Source organism: Lissotriton vulgaris, chromosome 2_1, assembly GCF_964263255.1.
Source record: "Lissotriton vulgaris chromosome 2_1, aLisVul1.2, whole genome shotgun sequence".
NCBI classification, from domain to species: Eukaryota; Metazoa; Chordata; class Amphibia; order Caudata; family Salamandridae; genus Lissotriton; species Lissotriton vulgaris.
The window spans coordinates 920178807-920191357 of record NC_141687.1 but is presented as its reverse complement, the minus strand read 5'-3'; the positions used below and the strand labels follow the sequence as shown (position 1 = coordinate 920191357).

Below are 12551 nucleotides of genomic sequence, written 5' to 3'. Positions count from 1 at the left end.
ACCACCACGTCACTCGGGGACACCACCACGTCACTTGGGGACACCACCACGTCACTCAGGGGCACCACAACAGCACAGTGGAGAAGTGTGGCTCAATGGTTAGAGCGGCAGACCCTGATGCAGAGGGCTAGCTCGGACCAGGGTTCAATTCCCCGCCTCGGCGGGTCTTGAGCTCAGAATTCCACGGACTCGATAATTCTCGCCTCGCTGCCTATTCCAATCATGGAGTCCCACTCTGCGACTCTGGGCAATAGCTTGCTTAATCTCCACAACGGCCCCCACAACGCTAAGGATGCCTGGCCCCCACCTTGGGGGTGCCCCGGAGTGGACGCCTCACAGGGAAAGCCAGGATGGGTTCCACAGCGGTATTCGTACAAGCGCCTTGAGACCCTTGCGGGTGAGTAGTGCGCTATACAAGTATCAATTTACAATTTACTCTGGGACACCACCTCATCACTCTGGGACACCACCACATCACTCAGCCCAACCACATCATTACTCAGCACCACAACAGCACTGTCCTTGCTTGCTACCAATAAGCATTGCCATAGCCAATAGGACTTGCATTAGGAAAGTGTAAGCTATTGGCTTTGTGAATAACAATGCTATTTATTTATGTTTTCAAAGCCAACACATATTTAAAAAAATTGTCATTTACAATACCAATAGCTCACACTTTCCTAATGCGAGACCTATTGCATTGCAAATGCTTGTTTTGTGATGGAGTTGTCTTCTTTCTGATGGTGTGTCCTATCTATCTCCATCGTCTTCTCATAATGGTGGTGTCCATGCTTGCTTGCTCGCATCCGTTGAGTATTTACTAGTTGGAGATGGTTTGCAGCCAGAAAATTTGCAACATTCTTTTCAGGTTACTGGTTTAGAAGATTACAGTTTGGTGATGCTGCTTTTTGTCATCTGCCTGCATTCTGATCCATGCAAGAATGTGGACAGAATGAAGCTATGGTAAAGGCTCAGCTTGGTGTTAGTGCCCTCCACTCATTGTTCAGCACCCTGAAGCTGTTCCTCGCCTTTTCATTTTGCTCTTGATGTCAGTACCTTTCTCTCCATCCTGTCTGATAGTATGGCCTGAGTAGGTGAACTCTTCAGTGATACCTATATCCTCTCCATCCACATTGATTGGTGAACGTTTTAGGATGTTGAGTGTTCTGACTTCTGATTTCTTCATTTTGATCTTCAGGCCCACTTGCTGTGCATCAGATTTTGAAGAGCGAGGTCTTTTCCTGCATATGCTGATGTGTGTGAGCGCACAAGGGTAGGTCATCCGCATAGTCATGGTCCAAAGAACAAGGCTTTATGTTAAGAATGATGTCTCTGGCTTGGTCTTCTGTTGTGCGTCCCATTACCCAGTTGTTAACTAGGTTGAAGAGCAACACTGACAACAGGTTTCTCTGTCTTGCACTGCTCTTGCTTTAGCATCTATACTCCCTATTTCCCACCTTGCAAATAAAATTATTGTATAAACTATTGATAAGGAGAGTCATCTGCTGTGGTATGCCATAGGCTCTCAATATATGCCAAATGCTAAGGATACTGTCAAAGGCTTTATCAAAATCAATGAAATTGAGGCATTGTTGTCTCTGCCACTCTGAGCACCGATCTATCATATTGTGTAGAGTAAGAATTTGATCTACACAACCTCTACCCTTGCGGACCCCAGCCTGTTTTGTACTGCTAGCCCAGGGAATCAGAAATGCGCTGTCAAATGATTTTTTTGCCTGGATTATACTCTGAATTGACAGACTGGTGATTTCATGCCGGTTGTTACAGTTGGTTAATACTCCCATCTTTGGAATCTTGACAATGATGCCTTCGTTTCAGTTGCCTGATACCTTCTTTCCCTCCGAAAATGATGTGCACTGTGGTTGGAGAATCTTCACTGATGTTTCAATCAGTCTTCAATATTTCTGCATTCAGATTGACTTGGCCAGAAGCTTTTCCTTTTCCTTTCTTGAGAGATCACATGGCATTGATAATTTCCTCACTCTGTGGTGAGGCAGTGTTCACACCCAAGTCTGTCTCTGCTTCTTGGATGCTCGACTTGCTTGCTGGTACTGGTCTGTTCAAGACTTCTTTAAAGTGAATGGCCCAGCATGCTTCCTGCTCTTTCTCTGTGAGTAGTCTGCCCTCTTAATCCATGATGGGGGTGTTGTTTATTGCACGAAATTTACAGCAGACTATCCTAATGGTATTGAAGGCCTTACCCTGTTTTCCTCTTCTGGCTCCTTCCTTTGCTTGGCTTGCAAGTATGCCCGCTTGTCTGCTCTTATCATTCTTGTGTGCTCTATTTTCCTCTATGTACTGTTGCTGTTATTTCTCCTGTAGCCTCTTAGATTTCACCTTCATAAGGTTCTTTTCTTGATGCCCTTCTGTCTTCAATATCTTGCCTTTTGTCTTTTGTTACCCTGTCTATCTTCTTCATTGTCTATGTTCCCAAGCAGGTTTCACTGCTCTTCACATATATTAAAAAGACCTGTTCCCATTTCTTTTTGATTGCATCTGCAGCTGGCTCATGTGGATCTTCTTTCCCTGCCAGGAGTTGGAATCTGTTTTTGATTTATACCACGAATGCCTTCCAGATCTATGGGTCTGGTAATTTTGCCACATCGAAGTGCTGCCATCCTGATGTTTTGCCCTCCTTTTTTTCTGAGCTTCACCTTCACAAGAACATTCACTAGATGGTGATCACTGCCAATTTCCTCTTCCCCTCCTCACTCCGACATCTTGCAATGAGGATCTGTAGGTGCCACTTATCATTAGGTGGTCAATCTGATTTATGTCTCTGCCACTGGGTGAGCACCAAGTTAGTTTATGGAAATCATGGTGAGGGAAGAGATGCCCTCTAATGACAAGATCATTTATAGCTACCGGACACTAGTGGTATACAGGAATAACCCTAACAGTTCTTGCCAGTAACCTCAGACTATGCTAGGTACCTAGTTGGTATTTATAAATTATCTGTATGGTGCTGACCGATGCACCAGCATATACATAATTTACCAACAGAATGTGCTCTTTAGGAACCAAGAAAGAGACCTCCACCTTTCCCTTTTAAAAGCTTCTTCGTTCCTGTTTATGGCCGTTAGGGGTTTACTTAATTGCATTCTATCAGATATTTCTTAAAGGTTAGTAGTTAAACATATATGATATGATTTATCTTTCTAATCACTGAAGGATGTTCAATATTACACATTGAAGAAGGTTCATGCTGTATTTCCCTTCCCTTAGATTGCTCCCCTGGATGTATATTGTTATATTTGTTCTGCAGAATTAAAAAAAAAAGCTTGCCTCTTCATGTACCTCTTAAAATTGTCTGTTTTACCTGTTTTAGGCAATTCTTTTTCTGAAATTTTATTTACTTTTTACCGAAACAGCATTGCTGAATTCTGCATATTTGTTCATTGCTTTGAGCGTTTAACTTGGTGTGTGATAAAATGTAGATTAAAGTGAGTCTTTTGGCAAGTACTGTTGGCTGTTCTGTGCTGCAGCCTCTAGATGGCAGCTGTCGACATCAAACCGCTTCGGGGGACATGGAGCAGCAGCGACTCCTACTGACTGCTAAATGTTCTAACATTGGCTGCTCACCAAAGGAATTATGTAATGTGCTCCTCCAGCCTTAGAAGTACCTTTTGAGTACACATCTTCTTGTGGTAACGGAGAAATAGTTGTGCAGAGTTCACAGTGGTGAGATCAGCAGCGGCTGCTGCCAATAAAGACCTGTGGGGGTAAATCATTTTAAAAAAGGACTTCCCTTCCACTCCCGGCTGCAGCTTTATGCACCTTCACAGCTTCTTGGTTTCTGCACAAGCTCCCCACCAAATCCAGATGCTGCTCTCATACTATACCAACCATGACTGAAGCGCCGAGATTGGCTTTAGCGGGCTGGTTTGACACTCGCTCAGGCACAGAGAACCTATGCCTTTTCTCCACCCTGCAATGCAACACAGTTGAGTTGGAGAAATAGAAGTGCTCATGTCAGTTTGGCCGTCCTAAGATAGCCGCCAAACTGGCATGCTCACTAACAGTGCCAACCACTCCTCCTTCCTTTGCGAACCATTGAGGATGGCCCACCCTAACCTCGGCGGACTCGGCTCACACTGAAAACTAAAATGATAATAACATTGTTTTATTATCATTTTATTTTTCATAAGCTATCTCTGACCAGTGGAGTGACACTCCGCTGCCATTAAGTAGGAGCTGCTGATGGGCGGCATGCTAACCAATGTTGAGGCGAGGATTCCCAATTTTTTTTAAAGTATACAATTTTTTCATTAAATCTGTCTCCTGCCTAAAATTGCATCTGATTGAATAGAAGTCAATAGGGAAATTACATTCCTCTGATTTTATTTAAATTTTTCTTTAACAAATCTCTCATGTTACAACTTTTGTTGATCGGTTTTGTTTAACCTAGAGATTTTGGTTTCTGAAAGTAGCCAAAATCTCTAGATAAAGTCACTAGATAAAAGGCTTTGGATAGTTAGCCAATAATAATAGCATTATTGCCAAAAATGGGTGTGCATTGTGCTATGCATGTCTATCCTATCTCGGTTCTAACACCAGTCTTGCACATATAAACTTGGAATTCCCGAAATTAGTCTCAGGATGCTTCTTACTGCTCCAGAGAAGACCTGATCTGGCAGTTCGGCTGCACTGTTCCCACGGGGAGCAGGGTCCAGACTGATTTGCTTATGGCGGGATTAAACTGAAATGGCATGGGGAGCACAAAAACGATGGATTTAGGCCCATATCTCTGCACTGGGAGGAATGTTTGACATTGTTCAGAATTCTTTCCATCAATTGTGGTTTTTGCATAGTACCTTCATATAGGTGGGATATTTTCTGGCTTGTTCAGCATTCAGTCCATTAATTGTTCTTTTTGAATTGTATCTTCATATAGGTGGGATGTTATCTGGTTTGTGAAGAAAGCACATATGAATACTTCTCTTCCTTTTTTCTTGTACCAAGATTAGTCAGTCCGCAAACCTTTCTTACTCCTTTAATACCCTTTTCATTAGGGCCTCCTTTATCCATGTAGATATTGTGTGTTCCTGAGTATTGAATATGCCATTTGCTAGAACAGAATTCTGATGATTTCTTCTCTGGTTATTTTCATAAGTGAGGGGATATGGTGTGGTAGCCTCGTATATTCGTCCATTTCACTGTTTTGGCTGTCAATTGATATGTACTGCGGAGTGAATGCTATTTTATTTGTTGCTACTTCCGCTCACGAGCTCCTTGTTTGCTAGCTGGGTGGGATGGAGCTATAGGTATGTGCCCATAATGCCCCTGTTAGCTTATTCTCTTGTGCTACAGCTTGCACACTTGTTTCTGCAATATGTCCCTTACGGCACTCTTTTCATGATAAAGAACATCCGTGCCCTGGTTCCTTGGGACAGTCTGAAGCAGTGTCTCTGGAACTTGATTGCACGCTGTCCCGGACTACTTATTGAGCTTGTGCGAGAGTCTGGCCAATTGAGTTTAACGATGTGGCTGATTTTTTGGGGTCTACTGATTCCTGTTCCTTAGTTAAGATAATATTTGTAGAAAATATGGGCTAAATATTGTTGTTTGGATTGACTTCATCCTTCCGTGGTGGTGAGCTGCTGTGATGTGATGAAACATGAGGCGACTGTCCCCAGCTCCTTCTTAATTGGGCATCTTTTTGCAGCATTTACTGTTTCTTTAGACTTTTTTTAGCCCGCCTGTGATGTATCCTAACATTCTAACATTCTCCTTGGAAGTTCTTGTTACCAAGGGAGATAGAACTTGGGGAATCGGGGCAGTTGGAGGGTGGGACTTGAGGCAGATGCTGTGTACTCTTCCTGTCACCCATACCTCAATAAAGGACTCTCTCATTACCTGCGTCCTTGTAGTGGTTTGATGCCCAGGCTCTCTACCTCGGCTCCATTTCATGTGGGCTATTCAACCTCTTTCCGACATACGATGCATACCAATTAGGTAAATCGATCTTACCAAAAGTATGTAGTCGATGCCTTTAAAAGTTGTTAATCTTCTTTCTTAAGCCTTATTTTTATCTAGGTGGGTTAAATTAAACTCAACTGCCAAATTAAAAAATATAGATCAAAATATTTGCTCGATCCCATCCTCGTCGCCATATTTATGTTGTATTTAGTGATATAAGACAACATTAAAAGGCAGGAGTTATGTTAAGTTGATTTATTAAGAATAAATCAGGAAGAATAAAACCCACAAGAAAAGGCTATGAAGAGCGATGCTGTCGTGTCCAGGTAACGGAACAGAATGACACAACAGCAAAACTCAATCATAGAACACAGAACATTGTACATGTCATTAAAGAACACAATACATGTCATTGAGGAATAAATTAAAGGTACAGATACAACACAATGTACTTTACTGAGTGCTTTTCAAACAAAAAAGTCAGTAATTCTGATATAGCAACTATGCAACCATTTAAAATTTTTGATTGTTTTCAGACTCTTCTCAAAGTATTTAATCTGGATACACAAGTGAAGATCGTATAATGTAATTGTTTTCCTGAGGTTAGGCTCCATGACATTGTGCAGATAACTAGATTTTCATTGTTTACATTGAGTCTTCACCTAGACCTCTGGCTACAGAGAGTCATCTGATGAGCCTCCTTATGGAACATTCCTCACTTGAATTGCCACATCAGCCACGGTTACATAAAAAGGTCCTTCACAGAGGTGATTGCATCTAAAAAGACTTGTTAATTCAACATTGTGTTGTGGGCGCCATGAGCTACTTTGTTGGAGTACCACGATATTCCTACAGAACCATCCTTTATTCCAAAGGATCTATAAAGAATTCAGCTCAACTATGACCTCATCCTCTCAGTCTTGTTCCTAAGGCTTCAGTCCAGCAGAACTAACAGACTGCCTACAGGCTTGATGTTAGGACTTGAGATGTTCTCCATGTCTATTACTTAAGCCCTTATTTTGTCATTTACGGGTATAGCCCAGGAAAACAAGCATACCTTAATCAGTGAGTGTCCAGGCCATGGTGTTGTGCTTCTCCTAAGATGAGGTCCAGCATTGCTTGAAGTTCAGGAGCTGGCAGCTGACAACATCATCTGGTCTTACTTCGCTCAACACAGGGTCTCATAGGATTTCCCAAAGACAAGCGGATGAGGAATTGCAGGGATTCCTGCTTAGCCGCCTCAGAATTTCAAACCTCTTCCAAAGGCTTTTTGTGCATGCTTATTAGGAATCCGTGAGTTTCTATAATACTTCCTGGAGCCTTATGCCACGTAGTGGTAAGCCATAATGATGCCTCTGGTCTCCACTGGTTCTTGAAGACCTTTCTCAATAACCATGTGAAAACTGTCTTATTACCTGCTACTACCATCATGTCGAAATATGCATGTTCACAGGGTATTTATGGAAAGTGCTAAGTCCATAATATGGACTGAGATGAGATGCCTATACTGACTTTTCTTTTTAATAAACCACCTTTAAACAAACTAAGTGTATCAGAATTAATATCAAGGTAACCTGTTTCATGGTTATACATGTTGTCCTAATTTCTGTTAGTAGCTGTCTTGTATTTAAGTGAAACGGGTATATATGCCATTCCACTTTCATTGTTGTATAGATTTATGCGGGTGAAGGTGTAAACCATAAATGTGCTGTCCACCAAACGTTTTTGTTTAACCTTAAAAGGGAAACTGCAACCCAAATGATTTCTGTATGCTGCTAATAGGTAATCTAATGTGCACCTCATAAATATGTTTTACAGTATTTATAGTGGGATTTTGAGCAGTGTTGGCTTTTTCCTTTGCCGCATTGTAAAGTAGTAATTCTTTTCAAATACATGCTTGCCTCTCAGCCTGCGTTTCTAAATGCATCCATGCGTGTTTTCCCCCTAAACAGTTGCACACAGACAAAAAGCAGATCAGCGTGGGATTCATCGGCTATCCGAATGTTGGCAAAAGCTCTGTGATCAACACTTTGCGATCTAAGAAAGTCTGCAATGTGGCTCCCCTTGCCGGTGAAACCAAGGTAGGGCAGGCATGGAGTAATGTGTTCAAAGGAAACTATAGCTCTGATTGTGTGTGTTTTTTTTTTTATTATTTTGTTAGAGCAATGCATATATTTCCCATAGGATTGCATTAATAGCAAAAGTTATTGTGTTTTAGATACTAGAATCTGCTTTGTGACTCATTTAAATTAATAACAGTTTAGCTTATGCTAACCTACTGGCCACAAACGGTTGTATTACAGGAAAAGATAACATCACTGAATCCCTGTGGCAGTGGCTTTGTCATGCTTGTTTTTCCATCTTCTTCGATCATGGTTAATTCCTGTATGCTTTAATTTAGAATTCAATAAAATAACACGTTTTCTGATAGTTACAGCCTAAGTATTTGCACTTCCTTCTTTGAGGTTCTGTCGATGTTTCAGACTAGTTCTTTAGAGTGGAAGATTTGGGGTGAGACAACCAGCATATATTTCATTCTTGTGGCATATCAACTAGTGTCTACAGTGCTGAGTTGCACTCAAGCAGATGGAGGTAACTAAATTGAAGTACATGGACATGTTCATGTCGCGAAATACATGACATAATTGGTAGGTCCAGTTGAAGAAACGTATTCTTTGTAGTTGTGGATACAACAAACTTAAGATAATCAGCGTAACGACAGAGCTCATCAAGTCCGATAACTGAAGACTAGGTTGCTGGTCAGTACCACATTCCAGACACTCATAATCTAATGACCACAACAGTAACATCTCAAAGAATTAGACTAACACCACATGCATATGAAAGGCCAACTAGCATACAATTCTAACTCCGAAACAACAGTGTCACTGTTACAAATTATTCCATCCCCAAATAACCATATTTCTTTTTTTCCATCTGTTGGACTTGGCCCTTTTTGTAGGTCATCCCTGAGCTTTTTGCCTTCCTCCTGTATTTTTCCTGACCTGTTGTTGGCTGTTTTATGACTCTGGGCACTTTACCACTGCTGATCAGTGCTAAAGTGCATATGTTCTTCCTATTGTAAATTGATGTATGGATTAGTGACTCCGTGATTGGCTGATTTGGTTTACTTGTCAGACTCTAGTACAGTGCACAGAGTGTGCCCAGGGCTTGTAAACCAAATGCTGCTAGTGGGCTTTCAGCACTGGTTGTACCACCCGCAGAAGCAGCCTGTAAAAGTGTGCCTAAGGCTTGCCATTGCAGAGCCTGTGTGCAGTCTGGTATAGCCATGTTGACTGGGCACGTGCACCCACTTGCCATCCCTAAGCCTTCCCTTTTCTTCATATCAGACATGCCTATGGTAGGCCCAAGGGAAGGGTGCATTGTAAATATAAGGTAGGACATGCCCTGGTGTGCGTGGCATATCCTAATAGTGAATTATAGCCATTTTCGTTTTTCACTATTGCATGGCTACCTGTTCTCTATAGGCCAGAACGGGCAGTTAGATTATTACATTTTATAATCCTAACTGAATCAGGGAATATGGTAGAAATTCGAGTTTAGTATGCTTGAACTCAGAATAATAAAATACATCTTTTAGTGAAGTTGGCTTTAATGTTCTGTGTTTGAAAATACCACTTTTAGAAAGTAGATATTTTCTTGTCTAACTATCCAAGCCTGCCTCTGCTAGGTTGTGTATTCCTTGTCTGGAGTTTTAGTGACAGGGCTGGGGGATTCCAGGAGACAGAATGAGTCAGCCTAGTGGTGAATAGAGAGATCTGCATCTAGATGGGTGGGAGGAGTTGCACCTGGGACCTGAATAGGGCTGTGCCTTCCCTCCACAATGCTGGCTCCACCTCCTGTGGTGCGGCTGATGTCTCTGCCCTACACTATGAAAGGAGAGAAGGAATCATGTCAACAACGTGCTCCAGGGCTGTGATTTCCCTCCACAATGCTGGCTCCACCTCCTGTGGGGTGTGTGATGTTTCTGCCCTGCACTGTGAAAGTAAAGGAGTCATGTAAACCGAGTGCTCCAGAACTGGTTTGGACTAGGCAAAGGCCCCTCTGCCTTCAAATGAAAAAGGATTTAAGAAATTAAATCACTTTGGGACAAGAAGAAACCTTTGCTGAGGAGAGGAACGTAAAGAAACTGAGAGACTATCCCTAAGCTGAAGTGCTGCTTGGGGGATTGGACTGCAGTGGTTGCCTGACTGCCAAAGGAAGGAGAAAGGAACTTTGTGTACTTTATTTCAACTTGTAAGGATCTCCAAGGGTTTGGAACAGAGCTTGTCTCCTGCTGAAGTCTCAGGGACAACATACTTCAACCACCAGCTCCCCTTCTTTGGAAGTGCCTGCTGCTGTTTTAGGCCTTCTGAGGGATTGCGTGTCACAAGGAGCTGGAAGCGCGACTCCAGAGGAAGAAGCGTGTTGCAGTCGCTGCCGTTGCATCTCTGAACAAGGGTGTCGCCGCTGTAGCTGACTCATTGCACTGCATTGAGAGAAGCGTCTCGCACCGAAGAAGAAGCGTGTCGCCGTCGCAGGCGCTGCCATCACATCTCTGAACAAGGATGACGCTGCTGAGGCTGACTCATTGCTCCGCATCCAGAGAAGTGTCTTGCACCGTAGAAAAAGCATGTAGCCGTTGCATTTCTGAGCAAGGATGTCGCGACTGTAGCTAACACATTGCACCGCATCAAGGAAAGCACTTTGCATCCACGTAAAAGCGTGCCGCCGCCGTCGGAGCCGCTGTCGTCGCATCTCTGAACAAGGGTATCGCCGCTGCAGTTGTCTCATCGAGTGGAAGTGTCTTGCATCAAGGGAGAAGAGTGTCGCTGCCAAAGCCGCTGTCGTCTCATTTCTGAACAAGCATGTTGCCGCTGCAGCTGACTCATCGAGCCAAGACTTCTCACAACATCGGAGAAGCGTGCCGCATCTGGAAGATCTTCACATCTTTATTTCTTTGCACCGGAACTTTCCCGCATTTCCATCGCTACAACACTTTTGTTGTGGAAGCGTCATGCATCGTAAGGTACATCGACTTAAAGTGTCGCATTTTAAGCTAAAACTACCTTTCTAAATACAGTATTGTGGATTTTTGTCGTTTGTGGTCTTGTGTAAAGTCTATATAAAGAATATTTATTTTTGATATAAAACCCGTGTGGTGTCCATCACTTATTACTGTATATGATCACAAATGCTTTTCACACTGCCTCTGAGATAAGTCTGTCTGCTCGTGCCTAGCTACCAAGGGGGTGAGCAGGGGTTATTTTAGGAGTGTATCCCTTTACCCTGACTAGAAGCAAGGGTCCCTATTTGTCACAAGTACTTACCTGTGCCAACTAGAGACCCCCAAATCTAACACCATCCTTCTCCCACTCATCTGAAACGAAAGAACCCTTCCAAGCAACTGGGGATGGCCAAATACGTAAGAGACTTGCTTCCATTGATGCAGTTCCACAGGGGTCATGAGCTTTAAATATATGGAGTCAAAAAGACAGAAGGATTGCAACCTCTTCTGGATTTTTTAGATCTGCATGGTAGGTTGAAATAGAGGGGTCTGTGGTCCTCTAGGCTTCTGTCTGGTTTACTGCTGTGTTGTTGGAAATATACCACAGGCCTCCCATGCACTATGGGAGACTCCAAAAAGTTGAGAGGATGGGTTTGTTGTGGTAAGAGGCAATAATCCTACTTTGGGGTGATAGCTCAGGGTTTCACTTTAGCCTTTCCTTGCTGTTCAAAGCCTTTCATGACATCAAGGAGAAAAATGTTACTTCAATGCCCGTTGATTAAGGTCATATGTGTGCAACAGTTGCACACACTTTACATATGTGCCGTCAAGATAACTGCAGATGTTTGATACTATTCCCATAGCTCAGTCTTAGTTTAGCGTGGAGGGAGTTCCTCTATAAAGAGTTGTGATTCTAGTATTCAGTCAGACTTGGGGGTATAAATATTGGGGCCCTGATCCCAAGAAATTAAATCACTTTGGGACAAGAAGAAACCTTTGCTGAGGAGAGGAACATAAAGAAACACCTTGTTATTTCATTGTAAGGCCTTTTTACTAATATCTTAGTCCACAATTGTAAGAAACTGGCTCTATACATACCACACCAAAATGAGGTATAGTGTGTATAGAGTACAAGTGTCCCCAGAGGTAAGCAGAGGTTAAAGTTAGATAGAACCTTACTCTCTAATAGTGGTAGCTTGGTCGAGAATTAATGATTCAGAAAATTGGGTGGTGATGAACAGAGTGTCTGAATTAAGCAGACCACTCTTACCCAAGCATTAAGGCAGTCTCAGAGGACAGTGTTAAGCATGTGATGTACACACTCAGTCAGCAAATGAATTCACACACTCGAGCTGAACTCTAGGCCAATTGTTTTTGTATAAAAAATAAGCTGTTGTTTGTTTTGAGAACCAAGCAGGCCTGGTACAGGTAAGCATTAAATACTTTTCGCAAATAGGTCGTATTGAGTAGCTGGGCATAGGTTACTACAGGCCCCTCCACAGAAACAGACCATGAGGTGTATTATTGCCACTAAATAAATACGTGTTCAAAATCAACCAACCTATGTAACTCCGTTAATCCAGCATGCCCCAAGCAGTAGATG

General features: G+C 42.6%; 1 protein-coding gene across 1 annotated transcript in view; it reads left to right on the top strand.

Moving 5' to 3' along the window:
- The window catches only part of GNL2 (G protein nucleolar 2), a 210564-nt gene that overhangs the window by 96122 nt on the left and 101891 nt on the right, over positions 1 to 12551 (top strand). Inside the window, exon 9 of the mRNA XM_086956449.1 lies at positions 7893 to 8021. Within this exon, the coding sequence (XP_086812575.1) occupies positions 7893 to 8021 (129 nt within the window). The remainder of the gene's footprint in view (positions 1 to 7892; positions 8022 to 12551) is intronic.